Source organism: Mastomys coucha, unplaced genomic scaffold (genome assembly GCF_008632895.1).
Source record: "Mastomys coucha isolate ucsf_1 unplaced genomic scaffold, UCSF_Mcou_1 pScaffold7, whole genome shotgun sequence".
Classification (NCBI taxonomy): Eukaryota; Metazoa; Chordata; class Mammalia; order Rodentia; family Muridae; genus Mastomys; species Mastomys coucha.
Window position 1 is genome coordinate 46,180,934 of NW_022196913.1, and position 22,348 is coordinate 46,203,281.

At 41.7% G+C, this 22,348-nt stretch overlaps 1 protein-coding gene across 3 annotated transcripts in view; it reads right to left on the reverse strand.

Annotated features, from left to right (window-relative positions):
* Positions 1–22,348, reverse strand: part of Adtrp (androgen dependent TFPI regulating protein) — an 82,738-nt gene that overhangs the window by 54,839 nt on the left and 5,551 nt on the right. For 2 of the 3 annotated variants that reach the window (XM_031359061.1, XM_031359060.1), the window contains exon 2: positions 6,367–6,608. In XM_031359061.1, the coding sequence (XP_031214921.1) occupies positions 6,367–6,519 (153 nt within the window). In that variant the 5' untranslated portion in view covers positions 6,520–6,608. Of the gene's footprint in view, positions 1–6,366; positions 6,609–7,204; positions 7,346–22,348 lie in introns of those variants that run through there. The other variant, XM_031359059.1, reaches the window with a different exon arrangement.

Here is a 22,348-nt window from a genome sequence, read left to right on the forward strand (position 1 = left end):
AAAACAATTAGGAATAGGGAGGGCAAGAGTTGTGGGGTGTGTTGGTTAGAAGTGTAAGAAGCCTTGACCAAGGCTGTGTAGCTGCGAACAGTGGCTTTCAGATAGCAGTAGACCCTGGGACAGAGCAACCTGCAGAGGGGATGGGATTTCCTGGCAAGAGGCAGTTAGAAGTATGTACTGTTTACCAATTCATTCACCTAATGTCCCTGGAGTGCCAGTGAGGAACCCAGAATTTTGTTAGAGATAACACAGGTGGGGGTGGTGGGGGTGGTGGCTCCAGTCAGTTTGCCTTTACTGGGAATAAGGAAAAGGGGAAGAAAAAAGAGGAAGAGAAGGAGGAGGAAGAAGAAGAAGAGGAGGAAGGAAGGAACATTTTCTGTAAGTTTTATTTTTTTTATTGGTAGGATAAAAACCTGGATGAGTGAAAACTTGTGTGGTTCTGAGATGCACCCATAGGGAATTTATTGAGGATAATACCTTTGAAGTATCTGTGACAGGGAGGGAGAAGGATTTGGGGCAGAGTAGATCCTTGAGCAGCCCTGCAGAGATTCCCTGAAGTGGCCCTTTCTCAGCTCCAGGGAAGAGGGATAGACATTAGCGGAGGCAGCTTCCTTGTGCTGAGGGTGCTTCTGGGAGGAGAGATCCACCTGTGACCCACCAGAAGCCCACACACCATCTGGGAGCTGTGGAATGAATCTCTCGGCTCTGTGAGGTGGGAGGATACGTCTTCCTTAGTGCCCCACAGGAACAAATGGAGATGTGGAAAAGTGAGGTAACTCTCTTAGAATCACACAGGAAGTAAGTAGACAGCCAGTGCTCCTGCTCCAGCTCCAGAAGCCTGGTTTCTCAGCACAGATCTCTCCACTGGGTTTAAAGAACACACCAAAATACGGCCCATCCTGCCTACATGATAAACTCTAGCTGCTTTATTTGGGCGCTGATGATGTCCATTCCTTCTGTGTTATCATCTGTAATCCCTTCAGCCCCCGAGAGCTAAGTCAGTAAGAGTTGTAAGCATCTTTCTGAACGTCATCGTCTTGTGTCTTTTGGACCCTGTAAAGCTAAAGAGCTTCCACAGATTAAGATCTAAACTCGGTGGTGGAGACCAAGGGTTTCCCTCTAGGTACCAGAGCGGGCACTGTAATATAAATAGAACCCTGCCTTTCTACTATTTGTAGGCTGCATTGGAATTTGTGCCAACAGGGAGGAGGGACTTCTTTTTCTCTAGCCATGAATCATCCTCTTTGGGGACATATGCAATGACATCACATTGTTGTCATCCTGAGAACGTGAGGACCATGAGGTTTGGGCAGCTTTACAAGAGAAGAGCAGAGGAAAGGTTCATGCCTGCTGGAGAAAGAGATGCCAGCTGAAAAGGGATAGACTCTAAGAATCTCATCTTGAGGCTCCTAAAAATGGGAAATCTGAGCAAACCCAATGACCCTGCACATCAAGAAGGTGGCCAAAGGCTCCCCACCTTCACTAAGGTGTCCCTTAGGGCCAGGGACAGTTCTTGGATGGAAAGGGAGTGAAGGAAACCAGGAAGCACATTTGTGAAGGACTGGGTACTATGTGCACTGAGCTAGCACAAGCAGACTAAAATTGTGCATAGCGCTCTCCATTCTCAGCTGCTAGGGCTTCCTCACTTGGTAGAACTCATTGCTCTCAGCTCACACCTGAAGCTATACCTCTCCCAAAGCCCCAGTGTCAAGGATGTCTACCCCAGCAGCTACAGCAGAGAGAGGAAAGTCTCAATAGACATCCTTTCCTAGCTAAGAACAGAGTGTGTAGTTTGGAGAGGTATACACTGGAGCTGTGGATGTAGAATGTATGTACATAGTATGAGGTGGTTGATTCTCATCTGGATCACCCACTAAGAACTTATCAAGGAGACATGTGTTCCACTAAGTCACTATGTATCCATCTTTGTCAAACACAAGATGACTCCAAGCTCCTCGGTTCCCTTCCATCTTCTCTCCTTTTCTGCTTATACTACATTGATAGTTTATGGCCGTGCTGTTAGCTTCTATTGGCGTTCCTACTTAACAAATGTGAGAATGAACAGCATAAAGTCCTTAGCCCTGGATCACAGTGTAACCAATAGGACAGAGGAACCTTACATCGGACACAGCCACCATAGCACACTCCTTCTCCTTAGGGCCACCTCTCTGTCTTGTCGGAAGTGACCTTCTTGTCCCCTTGCCTTTTTCTTCTTAGCTAGCAGCTCTCTACCAGCCACCAACCCTCTGGCAGCTTCCATGGCTTCTTTCAAGACTTCCTGGGGGAGGTTTCAGGAGAAAATGGCAGAAAACTCTGAAAGCTGACTTGTAATAAGACAGGCTTTGTAGCTGGGCAGTGGTGGTGCCTTTAATCCCATCACTTGAGAGGCAGAGGCAGGCAGATTTCTGAGATGGAGGCCAGCCTGGTCTACACAGTGAGTTCCAGGACAGGCAGGGCTACACAGAGAAACCCTGTCTCGAAAAGAAGAAAAACAAACAAACAAACAAACAAACAAACAAACAAATGACAGGCTTTGCTATTCAACTGGGACTCAGACATGCACTCAGCAGATTAGAAATTAAGGATGGCTGAGAGGAAAGGTACATCAGACTCAGAAAGATAAAAGCCACATATTTTCCCTCATATGTAGGTTCTAGATGGCACCAATTCTATGCATGGGCTGGAGCCTCTAGGTCATGAAACTAGAAAGAGGAGGAAAGAGGTCACGGGGAGATAGAAAAAAAGTCAAATGATGCTTGTGACATGCAAGGAGGCTGGGGACTGCTGGGGACAAGCAGGTGGGGAGTAGGAGGACAAAGGAAGTATGTATGGGTGGAAATCTACAGAATCAAAATCTGTATGAAACTTCCATGATGCCCATTTTGGTTTGTATGCTAGCATGAAAGAACATATAGAAGTTAACATGACTAGCAGGGCATATGGCAAAGGCGTTAAAAGTTATGTTTGGTTAAAAATATAAATAAAAAGAGGAGGGAATACAATCCCTGATACGTTGATGGATTGCAGACATGGTTTAGTGGTTAGAGAATATTTGCTGCTCTTACAGAGGACTCCAGTTTGGTTCCCAGAGCCTACAAGATGGTACAAAATTGCCTATAATTCCAGTACTAAAAGATCTGACACCCTTTTTCTAGTCTCCGAAGACCCTATTCATACATGGTATACATACAAAGATGCAGGCAAAACTAATGTAAAAGTAGGGCCAAATCTAACATAAAATACAATATAATAAAATTTACAGTTCTTGCTAACTTGAGTTGGATGCCAACTTCACTAGGTTCGAGCAAAATAAACATCACTGTTAGAGTAAGTTAGGAGATCTATAACCTGATCGTTCTATTCCATTAAAATATAAATCAGATAGGAAGAGCCACAGGTGAACTCACAAGACCTCAAGAGGTAGAGATTTTGAGGCTCAACTATATTAATCAAGCTATTTGATAACTATCCTTGGATGGGTTCCCTAAAATATACTAAACCCATCTTTGTCAGATGGGGAATACCCTGCAAAGTCAAACTTTCAAGAGTACAGGAAGGAAATCAGTACAGGTAAGGTCTCCTTGGCTCACGTGCTGGGGTCAGAAGCAGCCAGAGGAGTTGCTATTCAACTTAGCCACGCCTATAGCAGATCACGTGAGCAGAGCTCTCCTTGGTGAACTCAGTGGAGAATTTTCTCAGTGGGTGTTAGGTTGAAAGGGGGCCTGGGAGGCAGAACTGGTTTTGAACTAGTGAGAGTTCAAATGCTTTTCACATTTACATAAAAGGGAAGGAAAGGACAAGAAAACAGTGCTGTACACAAGACTCCAGGTGGTCTATGGAAGCCGACGGAGGAAGCGAAATGTTAAACAGAGGCGAAGAGGCCTTAACCCTAAGATTTGGGGATATGGGCAGAGAAATGAAGAAGGAAGCCTGCAGATAAAACCAGAGACAGACTTCTTTCACACAGGGACACTAGCTTTCCTGGGAAAAAAGGGACCTGAGGGGGTGAATTTGGGTGTTTTGTTTTTGTTTGTTGGTTGGCTTAGTTGTATGTTTTTTTATCTTATATATATATATATTTTTACCCCACCAAAGAGCCCATAATGTTTAAAGGAATTCAAGAAAAAAAAGAGCTCTGGAAGATTAACCTGGATTCTGAGTATTGGAGGAGCAGACACTCTGGATAGGAAAGAACAGGACAGAGCTAATGTGGTCTTCCTCTCATGCAAAGTAATCAGAGTTTGGAAGGAGCCAGCAGGAAGTTTGAGGAGGGAGAGGTGGGTCCAACCGGAAACAACCAATGGGATTTGATTTGGTGGCTAATTCACCAGGAAGACAGGAAATGGTATTAAACTAGAATATGATTTGGGCCTGTAAGATGCTTGTTGGGTAGAGAAGATTGCTGCTTAGCCTGACTTCCTGAGTTCAAGCCTCAGGACCCAAACGGTGGAAGGAGAAAGCTGACTCCTGAGAGCTGTCCCTTGACCTCAACCCATGCATTGTGGTGTACATGACCCCACATACATACACACACACACACACATACACACACACACACACACACACACACATGCATACAAAATAAATAAAGGTGATATATATATGTATGTGTATATATATAATATATATTATATAAATTATTATATATATTATAAAAATTATATATATACATTATATATATATATATATATATATATATATATATATATAAATTTTGAGGACATCAGGCTAGGATATGCCATGAGACAGAAAATTAGAGAAAATGGCATTGGAAGCCAGAAGGTCAGGGAGGTGGCTTATGGAGCTGTGTGACAAGTCTGTCTGGCTCCATAGTTCTGTGCGATAGAATGCTCATACAAGAGCCTGTCTTTGATTAGTAGACTAAAGCCGCCCCCAGATTGCCCAACGGAGATACGTATAGTGCTTTTAGAATTCTACAAAATCAGTCTTTGTTTTCTTTTCTTTTTCCCTCATAAAATCTCAAGACTGAAACAGCCACCTTGACGCACAAGGGAGCGGCTTAAAATATTCAGGCTAATACCCAGAGGGGAACTCAAGGCCAGAAGGACCAGGACAGGGCCTCGAGGGGCTCCTCAACCTGAACTCAACATTTCCACCCCGACCACATATCACCCCACCATCCTTTCTGACCATGCTTCTGCTCTGGTCGCAAAATGAGGATTTCAATTCTGAAGATTCTGAGGGAACAGCATATTCTGATGCCAGGACCTGAGAGATAATAACGTAGCAGCTAAGGACATCCCTGCAGGTTCTTCATAGAACTCAGGGTCAGTTCCCAGCACCCACATAACTATACTATAACCTGTAACTATAGTATCAGGAGATCCTTTGGCCCTCCTGGCCTCTACAGGCACCAGGCATATATATGTGGTGCACACGCAATGCAAGAAAAACTCTCATGCCCATAAAGTAAAAGTAAAATTAAATCTTGAAAACAGAAAATATTTTTTGCAGCTTGAAACCAGATAATTTTATAACCGTGTTTATTTTATTTACATTTTATTTTATTTACTTACTTATTTATTTGCTTATTTTGGTTTTTTTGAGAGACCAGCCTGCCTCTGCTTCTGCAGGGGTTGAAGGCCTGCCCTGCCACCACCCAGCATAACTGTGTGTTTGAGCAACAACAACAACAACTCAAGTGTCAGTTCTCATGTATGAAGGATGCTCCATTTTTAGTTTTTATCTTTAAAATCATATTCCTAAAATACTTCTTACAAGGTGGTTCCTTCCACTCCTTCCGACTTTGTCCATTAGCACGTGGTCAGCCAGGTTAGGAAGACAACACAGGCTAGGCTGTCACTTTGGTTTTTTAACTTTGGTTTGGTTATAATATTTGAAACCGTGTATTGGCTGTTGGCTCGGGTGATCTCTCCTTTCAGATGGAACTTGAGCCTATAAAAAATTGTAGTGGGAGAGGAAGGTGGCAAAATGTGTTTGCTTTTCTTGGATAAATCTGTGAGTCGGTGTGTGCTGTCAAATGACATTACTCCTCCATTGGAAGTCACACTTCCTACTCAACATTCGACACTCTGCCTTCTTTTCACAGACTTTCCCAAGCAAGGTTCAAAAAAAGTCTCTCCTGTGTTTTGTACTCAAGCTGGTGGTCCCCTACTTGGGCTCCAAGAGTCTTTGTAAAAGAGCATTTAACAGATACCCCAGTAACTACAGAGAGTTTCCAAACTTAGTTCCTTAGAACAAACTACTGATTAACAGGGAAGGCCCAAACTCATCAACCACGAAGAAGAAAGATATATTGGGGACTTGTGCTTAGTAAAGCGGTGAGTAGAAAACCCTCACATTACTGATAAGAACTCGGTTCCAGACACGGATAAACAGACTTACCAGATTAAGGAGCGTCAAGTACTTGGATCGCCCACCGTCATGGAATTCCTTTAGCTTCTCCTCATCCTTTCCAATCTGTGGGATGTGATAATTGAGGAAAATGTACCAGTTCAGAACAAGGAAGTGGTACACACAAGTGGTTGTTTTCGTCATGGCTTCTGTGGATTGGAGCAACGGTGTACCTGCTTTGCTTTCTCTCGGAGTCTTGGGCGTCACAGCTGCACTCTGTTCAGACTGGAATGCTGTAAAAACAAAGCCCTCTGGGAATGAGCATTTCAACACAGACTGTACTCTGCCTCTCTGTCTCTCTTAGGCACCTTTCCTTATAAGTGTGGGAGAAAAATCTCTGAGATAGACATATTTAGATAACCTGACAGTTTGCACTCATTTCAAAACAGGGCTTGAAGAAAGCCGTGAAGTTGCACTCTGAACAGAGGGCATAGCTTGCTAAGTAACCTGTTACAAATGCCATCTCGGTAAAAGGTCATGCCTCTGCTCTTTTCATTTGGCTGAAAAGTCAGAGGTAGCAACGGTGTCCCAGCAAAGAAGGGGCGGTTCCTTTTAAACCAGGAAGTACAGACTTGGATGTGTTTATAGCCCAAAGAAAGATAAGGAAATGGGGTGTGGTTATTCTACTGGTGAAGTCTCTGAGGCATTTTCAAACTTGAGAAAAGCCTTTGATCCTGTAGGAGCTGACTCAAGGGAGTCGAGATCTTCCCCCCTCCCCCGCCCCCCTTACACTACAGAACTAAAGATGTCCAGACATTCCATCCGTACAGCATTTGTGCCCAGAGGGAAGAAGCACAGGGAGAAGGCCATGGCCAGGAAACCAGCTTACCCGAGTGCAGACATGGCTGGTTGGGGGTGTATGTCAGGGGTAGCAAGGGCCTCTGTACTGTCCTGGGAAGTACAAGACATAATTGGATTGGGAGAGAAAACGACAGGTCCCTACCTCTGCCTGTGCAGCAGAGGACATAAGGAGAACTGGCTTGTGACATCACTGGCCTGTTTCCCTGGGCAACTCACTTGGAGGGTTGAGCAAATTCCTTGAGAAATGCCCCTGGAGGCATTAGGGAAGTCTGCAGTTGTTGTTATTCATGACTTCCCCAGGGCTTATAAGAATTGAGAAAAAGAACCATAAGGGGCTATGGGAGCCCATATAAATCCAGAACAGGCCTATCTCCCTTTGAAAAGTCAACTGGATCAAACACTCAGACTCATAAGCAGGAGGAGAACAGTGGCCCAGAGCCAGCAGGTCTGCAGGGTAACCACTTCCTTGTCTGCTGGAAATGCTATAACAAAATATTACAAAGTTGTAGGCTTATAAACAAATTTTATCTGTCCTATATTGATAGGCTAGCATTATAAGACCAAGGTGCTGGCAAATTCAGTGTCTGGAAAGGGTTCATTTTCCGCTTAACACAGATAATCCCCTCACCATGACCTCTCATGGGAAAGAGACACAACAGATCCTTTGGGTACCTTCCGGGCCAGAAACCTATCTGAGAAGGCTCTGTCTTTATGTCCTCGGGACTTGTCTATAGCCACACCTGTGACTAATATCAAATTGGAGAGTTTGAATTTCACCATATGAATTTGGCAAAGGCACAAACATTCAAAACAGAAAACCATTCACTATGGAGAGAGCAATCCAGGACATGGGAGAAATGCTCTGCAGAATTCCATGGCTGAGGCTAAAACTGCAAATAACGATGGCATCTCCTGCTGGCTAAGCATGGCTCCAAGTGCTTTACCAATGTCGGTTGTCTGAACACTTTAAAAACCGTAGTGATGTTAGGGCTAAAAGGATGGGCTAGGCAAGCAGTGAGAAGGCAGAGTAAGTTCCACACTGCTGGCAATCTCAAGGGACCAGGAAAACCCTCGCTCTCCATACTGCTGGCTCCCTTTTCAGTACTTCCTCTCCCCTAAGAGTCTCTTATATTCTTATCTTCTTATCAGAAAATTCTCCCAATCTCCAGCATAAGACCAGGGTCGGGTAAACATTAAGTTCATATTGGTGTTGAATAACTGCATATCAAACAACAACTATTTGCCAGGAACCAACTAGGCAATGACATTTCTTCCTTTGTTTTATAATTTTTTGAAAACTCCACACATAAACACTGCATCTACATTATTCTCACCCCTCCAACCCAGCTCCTCCCTTCCCAAGTTTATCATCTTTTTAAAAATTATCATTGCTACAAGTAAGACCTACTGGGTGCATTTAGCTTTGCTTGTTTGTACATGGGTTCAGGGGTGACCCACAGGGATGGGTCAACCTATATGGGAACGGGTTCCTGGAGGAGACTAAACTTCCAACTGTGTGCAGACATTGACCACTTGAAGCTCTTCACCCAGGGGTCCCTTTAGAAATAAAATCCAATCCCCGATGTCAGGAGTTATCTATTCTTGACAGCAGAGGCAGGGTAAACTGGAAGAAAACCAGCCAGTTTGCCTCCTAAATTGGGTTCCGAGCAGTCTCTCCCTGTCCACCCTTTCTTGGTCTAGTTTAGGACTTCATCTCTTGCTGGTGAGAACAACTGTCTCTTCACTGATTTTCCTTACTCTAGTTTCCTTCCTCAGCTCTGTTCTTTTCAAGGTCAAGGAGTGGTTCTTTCTGCAATGCCATAGTCGTCTACGTACCTACCCCTCACCCCCATCCAGAGTTTCTCTGTGTAGCCCTGGCTGTCCTAGAACCCACTCTGTAGACCAGGCTGGCCTCAAACTCAGAGATCCATCTGTCTCTGCCTCTCAAGTGATGGGATTAAAGGTGTGTCCACCAGCACAGCCCAGCTGCCACAGTCATCCATGATGTGCATTCCTTTGCTGTTATGAACATCAGTAATGATACAGTATCTCTATTCACAAGCTTTGGTGAATTGCCCACTATTACCATTTTTTTGGTACTTTGCCCCCAGCCTCACCTTTTGATGTCACATGATGCTTCTCTAAGAATAACAATTAAACAGAACTTCCCACCTCTTCTCACCCAGGTTACACATGCCCTCATTCCTAGTTCCTAATGACCCCTTTCCCTGAAGTCTGACTGGTTATCTCAGAATCATCCTCTGAAGCACACAGCCTAGCAGCTTCCTTCTCTGGAATTTCTCCCTGACCTCCTGACATGCCTGCCTGCCTGACATGAAATGGTCCCCACCTCTTTCCTAACATTTATTTCTTCTCTAACACCCCAAGCTTCTCTGAAAAATCACATAATGACCAAGAACAAAACTTGTTAAACACCCTGTTGTTTCTTGGGCTTCAGAGATGCTGTTGTAATTCCTAAAGCTTATCAGAAAGCCAAGAACATAGTAAGTGCTTACTAGTGAGTACTAAGCACATATGACAAACGTCTGTCAAATAAGATAATGAACAACTCAAAAAATGTAAAGAAGCTGGGTGTGGTAGGCAGAGGCAGGTGGGTCTCAGAAAGTTTGAGGCCAGCTAGGTTTACATAGTAAATTCCAGGCCAGCCAAGACTACATAATGAAGACTTATTTCAAAAAGATAAAATGTATAAAATAAGATAAAGAAAAGACCAGAAGAAATATTTCAAAAAAGAAAGCATACTCATGGCCAACAAATACATGGACAAGATGTTCAGTGTCACTCATAATCATTAAATCCAAATTCAAAGCAAAATTGAGATGTGAATTTACTTCTATCATAGTACTTATTATAAAAAAATAAATCATTGATAAAATTGTGGAGAAAAGGGAACCCTTGTATAACCTGAGTGGTAATCCAAATTGATCTAGCCACTATAGACTTTGAAGATTCCATTAAAAATCAAAATGGCTCCACCATATGCAACATGTGATCCTACAATGTCAAAACTGGGTATGATTCCTCAGGAAATGGGTTCAGAATGTCAAGTATACCTGTGCCTTCCTGGGTTATTGCAACACTATTCTCAGTACTTGTGATATGAGGTCATTCTAAATGCCCAGTAGTAAACAAAGGTATGCACAACACATTACATTTAATAGACACTTTTGTGCCATAGTCCTTGTATAGGGAAGAATCTTGCCATTAGCAACATGGCTCAAACTAAGATAAGAATATGTTAAACAAAGAAGCACAGGTCCATAAGGACAAATACTGCACAAGATTATAGGAGCATTGAGCAGAATGGTGGTTAGTGGGGAATTAAGCAAAGGTAGGAGTAGAAATTAGAGTTTGTTAATAGGCAAAATTACAGTTCGAAAGAAAATAAGTTCAAGAAATCACTTGTATGTCACGGTGACTACAATTAACAGTGTGGTATGTACATGTTCCAAGAGGGAACATGGCAGGAGAGATTGGAAAGATTGTAAGAGCCAAAGATAGGAAGAAGAGATATGAAGTGCTGTCTCTAGAGAATGACAGGCATTGCAAACGTGATCTCATAGTAGCCACAGTTGCCTGTACAAGACCGGGTCTGTCAATAGCCAATTGTGGATAGAGGGAGAGCTCACATGACCTCACGCCTAGCTGCTGAACTATTGGCTATTGACGGACCTGGGAGAGGGGTAGTTATTACCTTCAGTTATATACCACAATGCTCTAATGGATCACGGTACATGATATGCTAATGGATAGTTAGTTACAGACTTGGCCACACAGATGGTCCTGATGAAAATCAAGACAAATATGGAAAAGGGACCTGAGGGGAGAGGGAAGAAGGAGAGGATAAGGATGTGAAAACAATGAGAGAGAGGTAGGAAAGGGTGGAAGTTAAGAGCAAACAGGATGCATTATGTACATATGTGCAAAATTGTCAAAGAACAAATATAATCAATAAAAAGAAAATTTCCAAAAGATCTGAAGTATTCTCACCACAAAATGTTTGTAAAGTAATACATATATTAATTAGCTTGACTTAACCATCTATATATATGCATACTTTAGAACTTCATGCTGTGTACATTAAGTGTACAAATATTTTTATTTTTTTTCCCAAAACTAAATCATTACAGTAAAAATATCTATGGACAAATGTACATATGAATAGCAGGTACATTTGACTAATGAGCCTCTCAGAGCTGACTCGTTCATTAAAAACCTACTATGTTCAGAGCTTTAAGCTCTTGTATACAGAGGAGGAGGCAGAATCTAGGATGAAGAATCTAACTGAAGTCCTGGAGGAACTCAAAGCCAAGTGGAGGAGACAGATATGTAAACAAACAATTACAGTAAGATGTGATAAGTGCTACAATGGTGATATGCATAAAGTAGTAATGGAGTTTAAATTATCCTGAAGATTATTCTGTCTTTTAAAATACACTGAAGATTGAACTAGGGTTGAATGCATTGAGGAAATCATCTAAAACTCAGTCACTATACAGAAGAAAAAGATTAAAGTCACCCCATGGCCACCCACTCGAGACGTTCCTCTCCCAGCTTCCTCAGCCTCATCTTTCAACCTTCACATGGGGGGGCTGCCTCAGGAACACAATGGAGACAGCCAATGGAATGGTGAGCCTCTGCTGTGAGGCCTGACCCTTATGGTGTCCTCGGCGACTCATGGCAACAGATAAATTACAAGACCGTCTGCCATAGTAGTAAGACCAACAGTTCTTCCTGATTGTATTAGTCAGGGTTCTCTAGGCTCACAGAATGTATGGAATGTCTTTCTATATTAAAAGAATTTGTTGTGATGACTTATAGTCTGTAGTCCAACTACCCCAACAATGTGCAGCTGTAAAAGGGAAGTCTACGGATCTAGTAGTTGCTCAATCCCACGAGGCTAGTTGTTTCAGTTGGTCTTCGGTAGAAGTAGGTTCCAACAGATGTGCTGGCAAGTAAGTGCAAGCAGGTGAAGAAGAGTGAATCTTCCTTCTTCCAATGTCCTTATGTAGGCCTCCAGCAGAAGGTGTGGCCCTGATTAAAGGTGTGGATCTGGAACTTGCTTTGTCACAGGCTGGCCTTCAACTCAGAGATCTCCTTGTCTCAGTCTCCTGGGATTAAAGGCATGTACTACCTTGCCTGGGCCTAAACCTTTCATAGTCATTATACCTCAAGATCTCCATGCCAAAGTCCAGGTCAAAAACTTGTGTCTTCCAGCCTCAAGATCTAGATCACAGATAAGCCCTCCAATTCAGGATTGTATTCCAGATATATTCAAGTTGACAACCAGGAATAGCCATTACACTGATAAATATAGGACCTATATTTCACAGCCAGCTTGTGAAAAGGCAGGAAAAAGAAAGAACGATGGGATCCAAATTTGAATGGGAGCTTGTATATTTACTAGGTTAACTTACTACCTGATCTGCTTGAAGAGTCCTTTTAAGATACATGGTTCCATTGAAAGTTGATCCAGGGCCTCAAGAGCTGTTTAACTTTGGCCCCATCCCCCAGGATAACAGTAGCCTTCCCAAGGAAGATGGGATATCCTGAGACAGCTAGTGAACTTCCAACTCGTCTAGTGATGTCTGACATACTTCTGTGCACCCGGCCTATGCAGGTGGCAGGTGAATTCTAGTTGCTCACAAGGATTTGCTGTGCATTTAAATATCACACTGACAATCACTAAGGGTGGCATTGGCCTTCCAGTGATTGTGGTCTCAGCTGGTGGTGTTATACATACTCTCCTGTTATACTCTATGTTATACATAGTCCCCTGGTGCTTCTGAACCTGTATTAGCTTGTCTTTTTCTATAGCACCTTTCTGAAGGGGGATTGTTCTAGAATAGCTGTGATTGTGCAGTTGAAGTCAAAGTACATGGAAGCCAAGGGGGAATTTCACAACCCTAAGAGCTCGTGGCCATTGCTAGGACATGAGTTATAATGGTGTGCTGGCCCACTGAGCTGTGTTTTTACCACAACCAAGAGTGATTGTTTCTCTGAGAAAGCAATGTAAATGCCCTATTCCTTAAATATCTATAGCTTCAGGTGACCTTCTGAAGTCTGTTTTGAAGAGAGCATTTCTAGTGATCAGTTTAACTTGATCACTAGTCACATTAAGAGTTTAGGGCAGGGGTGGGGGAGGGGAGAAACATTTGCAATCAGTCAGTCTAACCTCCTTATCTTTCAGATAAGAAGATTAAAGTTTAGAGGGACCCAAGAGCTTGCCCAACATCACAGAGCTATTAATGCAGCGGCAGTGGCAAAGCATTTTAATGACTTCTTACTATATACATTTTATTTCCAGTATTGTCAGTCTACCTAGTTATAGAAATTAAAGTAAGTTTCTTGTAGGTAGTACATGGCTGGGCAATGTTTTGATTTAATTTTTGTTGTTGTTGTTGTTGTAAGCTCAGACTGACTTCCAAATCATGATTCTCCTGTCTCAGCCTCCTAAATGCTAAAATTACAAGTGTGTACTACCAAGGGTGGCTCTTGGCTTATTTTTTTTTTTTTTTTTGGACATTGTGCACACATATGCTTTATAATTGGCTTGTTTATCTATTTGTGTTTTAAGGTATCTGTTACCTGCCAGGATTCAAATTTCCCACTTAATTCTTTGTTTTAAGTCCATCTCTGCTGTGTCTTTCTCCTCTGATCCTGCTTCCATAGATTTCTACATTGCTTGAATACATTTTAAGATTCTGTCTTGATTTATTTATAGGGTTTTGATTATATCCATTTGAATATCTGGACATGACAATATACACAAAGTCTATAATATTCTACTTGTTATATGTTTTCACTTTAGTTGAAATATGGTCTCCTTCATTCTTCTGTTTTGACCCCCTTATTTTTCCTATTTTTAAATATAGTAGTTTTGCCTTACTTGGTACTATACCTTCTAATTACTAAGCAGGATTTACAAGAGATGAATTACCCTTATCCTATGCATAACTGAAGTGGCTGTTGCCTAGAAACCATCTCTTTTCATCAGCCACTGGCTCTTACATCTTTCTACGGTCCTCCTCTGCTGAGTCCAACAGTGGAAGAAGGGTTGATATTGAAGTTGTCAGCAGCCTGAATTTCCTAAGAAACTACTGGGTCATGGATGGCTCCATGTTGTCATGTATATAAGGTGAGACCTATGCAAATAAGGTAAGACCTATGTAAACAAGGTGAGACCTACGGCCAGTCAGGGAAAGCCTGTCCAAGTGTCAAATAAAAGTTTCTGGTTGTTATAATCTTAAACCTCACTCTATTTCTGACGGTCTTGCAGCTGGTGGGCAAGGAGGTGCTGTTTGTCATCCCCTCCCCCTACATAGTATTCATTGCTTACTTACTTGTTTGAAATTTTCATAGTTGTACAATATATTTATCATATCCATCCACCTCCCCTACATCCATCATCCCATATTCCTCCCCACTTCATGTCTTCCCCCTGAGTTCAATTAGTGCTACCCGTATGTACATGGATATGGGGCCAGCCTCTGGGATATGGGCAAGCTACAAGAGGCCATGACACTAAAGGAGGGTGACACCCTTTCCCTCTGCAATCATCTGGAGCTCAGAGCTTCCCCTCCCAGGATGGAGCCTCAGAGGCCCCTCCCCCTATGTGTTGGAATTTTGACTGGTTTCATACTGTTGTACCAGTCTTGTGCAAGTAACCACAACTACTGTGAACTGGTAAGTTCCTCAGCCATGCTAGGTCAAGAAATCTGCATTTTATAGCTTTCCTTATCCTTCCTGCTTACTCTTCTGGAATGTTTCCTAAGCCTTGGATGAGGAGGTGAGGTGTTAGTATAGATATCTCAACCACATGCGGTTGCTTATAGTTATGTATACTTGACATTTTGGCTATCTATGGTTTCTGCATTAATGACTACTTGCTGCAAAAAGAAATTTCTCTAACCAAAAAGTTGAGAGCAGCACAAACCTACGGGTATAAGCTTAAATATTTGGAATCCAGTAAGCCCATTTAACATAATAACAGTAGGTTCTCCTTTGAGATCTATGATCTTCCCAGTGATGAGCTTTTAGCCAGGTTTGAAATCCATCTTGTGGAACAGGCCTCATATCCATTCAGGATGTGCTTGGTCAATTCTGTAATCTGTATGCCACTATTCCAACAGTGAATATACCTTGAGAAGCTAGTTGGTATTGGATCAAGCAGAGTCCAGTGCTGAGTAAAGTCATTTATATATTTTCTGACCCAGAATCCTGCATAGCAACTTTTGGCACATGTGTATGTGTGTGCATGTGCATGTGCATGTATGTTATCTTTCTGAGGCCATAGTGCATATGTGGAGGTAAGAGGACAACTCATGGGAGTGAGTTCTCTGTATTTCATTTGTGAATAATTTACTCCTGAAGTTGAAGGCATCCTTGGCCATTGTTGCAACACATGTCTAAGGTTGTATGCTCTTTCCTTTCAGCCGCCATGGCTGCAGGAAAAAAATATGCAATTACTTAATTTGCATTCCTGTGTGGTTGGCACATCAGTTTTCTTTAGCTACTTTTAAAGATATTGTCAAAAACATTCAGAAACTTAATGTTGATGTGCTGAGATATGAATTTGTCTGGCCTAATCCTGTTGGATTTTTTCATTTTCTTAAATCTGTAGGTTTATATCTTTCATTTAATTTGGAAACTGTTCAGCCTTTATTTTTTTTTTTTTAATGAGCTGTTTTAAAAGTTTTCTATTATGGCCTCACAGTCCAGCTGAGTTCCTGTTTGTTCTGTCTGGCTCCTTTGTCTCTCCGGTTTTCAGACTGGCTGGCTTCTTTGGCTGTGCCACACACCTCTCTGGTTCTGCAGCCAGTTGGTCCTCTAGGTTCCATGGTTGCTCTCATGCAGTGAGAGCAATATTTTATTGCTGACACTATATTTCCTCCTGTCAATATGTATCTCAGTTCTCTGCTTCTAACTGATTCTGTTTTACAATTTGTATTTCTCCAAGGATATTTTCTATTTTCACTTGTTTCAAGAAAGCTGGCAATTACTCATGGAAGATTTTTGAAAAAATAACAGTTGTCTTAAAGTCGTTGTTAGATGATTATAGTATTTGATTGGACTGCTGTTTGTTTTTATTCTAGATGTGATTTTTTTCTGATTCTAGTCATGATTGCTTCATTGCACTTGTATTATGCAAATTTTGGGTATCAGAAGACTCTACTATGTGTGCATGTGTATGTGTGTGCACTTGTGTATTCCAGTGAGCATGCTTATATGTGTGCACACAGGGGCCAGAACAGGAAAAGGTGCTCCTCTATCATCTCCTACCTTAGTCCTTAAGACAGAATCTTCGTAGAACTTGAAGCTTGCTGTTTTGGTGTCCATGGCTGAGGAGCAACCTCCCAGAATGCTCAGAGTATCTGAGGGCACACTGAGCAACCTCCCAGAATGCTCAAGGTATCTGAGGGCACACTGAGCAACCTCCCAGAATGCTCAAGGTACCTGAGGGCACACTGAGCAACCTCCCAGAATACTCAAGGTATCTGAGGGCACACTGAGCAACCTCCCAGAATGCTCAAGGTATCTGAGGGCACACTGAGCAACCTCCCAGAATGCTCAGGGTATCTGAGGGCACACTGAGCAATTCCAATTTGTTTCCTAGGAGCCCAAAATAAATTAGATGAAGTCAAATCCAATTCTCTTTATTACTTCTAACAAAAGTAAGCTTCTCAAAAACTTGGCTTCCTGGGGATGAGGATGTTTTATGAACTATGGATTCCTTGGGCAGAGGAATTGTAGCTAGTTCTTAGATGTTCAGAGCAACATTTGTCCCGAAACTCTGACTCAGCCCTTGCATTCCTCATCTTGAATGATGTCAAATCCCTGCTATGACTTTTTTTTCTGCCTTTCCTCCTCTGTCCATTTCTTAAGTTTCAAAAGAAGTCATGTCAAAAAGGATATGAAAAAGGTGCATATGGGGAAAAGATAAAACTCTTCAAAGTTGTCTTCCACAGAGGGCACTTTTCTTGCTCACTTAGTTGAGTAGCTGGGGTGGTAATTTTTTTTTTCTGTTCTGAGATGTAATAGTGCCTCTACTATGTTCAGTGACAATGACCTATTGTTCATGCCAAAGATACTCTGGCTAGCACTGTGTTAGCAGGAAGTAAATTTTATATACTCTTTTGGATTTTTAGTGACATTCGTATAAGCATCCATGTTTTTATCGGGCTGGCTATCTTTTCAAAGTAGATATTGACTGGAAGCTAAAGGGGAACACACTGGACCCAGCAGTCAAAGAACCAATATAGGAAACTCTAAGCCTCAGCCTACTGTCCTACTGCTGGTCAAAGCTGCTTATAACCAGTGATAGTGCTGCGGAGATTCTAGGGCTGAAAAGAAGACTGAGCAAATGATTGCAACAGCTGGACCACACCAGTCTGTTAGCATGGCCAGGCTGCTGCCTTGCTTCTGAAACTGTGTGGGCTCCCAAGAGAAAACCACCTCATACACGGTCAACAGTGTATGGTCTGAAGTCAAGTTCCTGACTTCAAGCCACGGGTTCAGTTCTTCCTACTCATGTGGTTGTGTGTGAGGCAGTAAAACTTTATACCTGTTTCCTTGACTGTGAAATGAAGGCATAAATATAACTGCCCATTCACAGCTTTGCAGGGCTCATTAGATGACAGTCCATATGGGTGCTGTACACAACCCCTAGGGTTGTAAATATTCAACATGATAATATAATAATATTGTAAACATTCAATATGATAAGAATAGCTTCTAGAACAGTGGTTCTCAACCTTCCTAGTACTGCAGCTCTTTAATACAGTTGCTCATGTTGTGGTGACCCTCCAGCCATAAAATTATCTTTGTTGCTACATCATAACTGTAATTTGCTATTGCTATGAAACATAACTTAAATATCTGTGCTTTTCAATGGTCTTAGGTAACCTCTGTGAAAGGTGCCATTAGACCCTCTGAGGAGCTGGGATCCACAGGTTGAGAACAAACATGATAGCTTGTGGCTACCAACTGAGGAAAATATTCTAGTGACCTACAAGAAGTATCTGGCTTTGGGAGGCACATCTACGGGAACAACTTAGAGACAAATTTTCTGTTGAAGACGTGGTAGAAGTAACAGTTCTGCCACGAGGCTGCCCACTATTAGCATTATGATTTTTTTCCAGAAAATATTCAGGGGGAACAATTTCCAAGAATATTTCATAGTTGTCTTAAGGCCAACATTAGCTTTCAAACTGAAGGAAAACCTTCATTCTTAATTTGGGGATTTCCATTAAGACCTCAATGACCCAGAATTTCCCACTAGTCCCTGCTACATTTCTCAGGAACTGGAAAGGGCATCTGAAATTGACCCGAAGTCCAAGGTTGATGAATTATCTTCAAGTCTAAGAGACAGAAGGAACCAGCATGCTAGTGAGTTAGGGTTATAAAAATGAAGCATAGAATATGAAAAGCAGAAAACAGTGTTGAATTGATGTCTGTTTTAGGTAAAACAGAGATCAAATTATAGTTAGAAGTATTTTCAGTGGAACAGAAAGAAAGATAGGAAATTAAAATCTATTCAACAACCTATCAAATTCTCAATAAACCAATTTCAAATATATAGCCCAAAATATGATCAGCTAAGGGTCTTTTCTTGGTTTGTCTTTTTTTTTCTCAAGATTTATTTATTTATATGACTACACTATAGCTGTCTTCAGACACACCAGAAGAGAACATCTAATCCCATTATAGATGGCTGTGAGCCACCATGTGGTTGCTGGGAATTGAACTCAGGACCTTTGGAAGAGCAGTCAGTGCTCTTACCCACTGAGCCATGTCTCTAGACCTAAAGGTCTTTTCTTCTTGGTGAGTCTTCTTTGAGGAGACCACATTTGTGCTCGTGTGTGTGTGTGTGTGTGTGTGTGTGTGTGTGTTGTGTGTGTTTTACTTTCTTCACAGATCCCCCTTTTCTCTTAATCATTGTTCTTAAGAAATCAGGTAATAGGCATGGTGTTAGATCAATGATGAAGGAAATACACACTAACTAAATAGATCCCACGAAAGGTTGGAAAACTTGGGATTTTTTTTCCCACTTAAAGATGGAATTAGTCCTCATGACTTCAGTAAACTAATGATGATTTAAAAAAAAATAGGTGCTATAGAAGTTGCTTAGTAATTTAGTTTCTTTACCACACCACGTTGTCCTATAGCTCAGAAGTAGACAATAGGAAGCTGGATGGTGGGTCATTTAGTAGCTCCACCAAAAAGAAAGCCACTGTTCCAATACTCAGAATTCGTAAGACAGTGCTACATGATTCCCATCCCTTGCCAGTGAGCCCCTGAACAGAACATGAGTGCTAGGGACCATCGGTGCCCCTTGTCTCCAAATCCCTATGTTGGAACTCCACTCACCAGTGAGATGGTGCTTGGAGATGGGGACTTTGGGAAGCTCTCATCATAGGATTGATGCCCATATCAGAAGAGACTATAGACAACTTTGTCTTTCTCTGCCTTATGTGAAGATGTAGCCAGGATCAGCACCCTCACAAGTAACTGAATGAACAGGCACCTTGATCTTGGACTACTACCCATCACCCATGACTATACAGAAATAAGTTTCTGTTGTTTAAACTACTTGGTCTACAGTATATTTTGTTAAAACACTCTGAATGACCAAGACATAGGGTATATCAAGTCTAGCTTCCTTCTGTCTCCTCAAGTAGGAAAAAGGTCATTGATACAAGACAAAAAGATGGTGGATCTGTGTGGCTTGGTGTGACTTTCTAACTAAGAAAGAAATGAACTACCAAAGAAAGGAAATTATAGTAAGCATTAGTAGACAGTGTCCATTTAATATCATGTATTATTTTCATAAAATTATTAAAGCAAATATGCCATTTGTATGACTAAAGAGAAATGTTTATTAAGCATGTCAATGGCCCAAGTATGCTAAGCATTTTGTACATGGTATCTCATGTCTTTCTTTTTTACAACACTAAGTCACACATTATTATGGCATTTGACAACTGAAGAATCCCATCTGAGTATACACAGGAATTAAATGTTATCAAAGCATATAGGGTGAACGATTGGCAGAAATGACAGCTGTAATTTCAAAATTATTATTATTATATTTATTATAAATTTTTTTTTAATCTCAACTCAGAGCCCTGCCCTGTTGTCTCATTGGAACCTTGTGTACTACTGTTGAAGTAGATTTTCCAAAATGAACTAACTCTGTAGACCAGGCTGATGTAGACCAGGAGATCAAAGAGATCCCCCTGCCTTTGTCTCCTGAGTGCTGAGGGATTAAAGGTATGTACCACCACTGCCTAGCCGAAATGATCATTTTAAGAAGTTAAATAAAATCCATTTTCTTCATTAGTCTAAGATTGTTTCTCTACAAATAATTTACAAGAGTCTGTCTTTGCATAATTAAACAAGAGTTTTTATTAGAAATATTGAGAAATAGAATGTCACATTTTCATCCATCACTCTTTTCAGCACCTTGATTCCCAAAGAATTGCCCTACACTTTCCCATGTAAAGCAGATTAGAGCCTGCCCTATGGGAAGCTCCCAACAAACACTAGACATCTTCATAACCACCGTCATCACTGCAAACACAGCCTTCACAAATCTTCATTTACATTATACTTTTAAAATCAGTAAATGTGTTAGTGCATCTCTCTCTCTCCCTCCCTCCCTCCTTCTCTCTCTCCCTCTCCCTTTTTCTCTCTCTCTCCTTCTCTCTGGTCTGAATGCCACAGGAACAAGAACTGGAGCAGTGGTCAATAAAATTTTCTGAAATGAACAAATCCCTGTGCTCACCCTTCAGATCCTTCAGGAGTGGATATTCACACAAACAGATAGTTTGTCTCTGTTTCTGATGCTAATTTGCCTTTGCCCTAGGAAAGAGAGCTGTCCTTTCTATGACTATGGCCACTACATCCTCATCATCCAAATGATGTTTGGGGTAGGGCTACAACGGACTTACAAGTCATCCCATTGCAAAGGGCAGTTTCCTTCATGAATGGCTACCCTCAGCTGTAAGCTATTAGCCCCACAGTATAGCACATAAAGGGAGATATTATAATGGAAGGAAATGAATGGACTCTCATGCTTAATGGACAATTTAAAAAGGGTCAAGTGGTTTGGTTTGCATATACATTAAATATTTGTAATGTCATGCCCCTGCTTCCACTAAACATCAGTAGGCGTTCATACATTCCTGGGAGCTAAGCAGACTGAGGGCACAGAGACAAAAACATGATACAAACTCTGAGAAACAGTTTGCTGCGGGTTTCCTGATAGAGCAGGCTCTGTGTGCTCACGGGGGCAGTATCCTCATCATATGAGCATGCTCAACCCTTGACTAGTGTTCTGTTTTCAGGGATGTTAGTTGTAGGAAACTGCGAGAAATAACCTCCAAGCTCAGCACTACCCTGCAGAGTTTTCTGTAATGGTAAAGATTTTTATTTTTTCATTGATCTTCAACATAGCAACTAATTACAAGGTTGTCCTGAGACACTGGAATGTGACCAGTACTATAAAGTAAAATTAATTTTTCTTTAAATAATCCCATTGCCTGGTCTTTCTCATTGGCTAGTACAATACTAGAGTGACTGAGTAATCCAAGTTTACCCAGGATACACTAATCCTGAAGCCACTTCAGGCAAGCTAAGTCAGTTGGATAAACTGGATCTGCAATCTTGTTTGCCAATCTTGAGAGATGAAATATTCAGGACATCAGCAAATCACAGCTCTATGTGTTCTGTGACAATCTCTGCAGAAGAGATTAGATCTTGAGGCTCTAACTGAGTGACAGGACTAAAACCCTGATAAACTCACAAAGATGTTATTGGTAAGTCGAAAAAAAAAAGGATGTGTTGGGGACTAGATACTGGAGAAAGTAGAGCCCTGGGGGCTTATCTTTGGGACCTACATTCTTTGCCACTGTCCTCTCTGTTTTTTTTTTCTCTTCTGTCTACTGCCTGTCTGTTTAAAAATAAAGAGCCCACATCACTACATAGCTCACCACCATGATGGTCCCACCACTATGTGGGACCAGTAGTCACAGACTGAACTCTTATGAAACCAGGAGCTAAAAGTAAATCTTCAGTAAATCTTCTCGTTATGTCATTTTTCAGCTCTTTGGAGAATAGAAGGGTATTGGTTGCCTCATTAAAATATTAT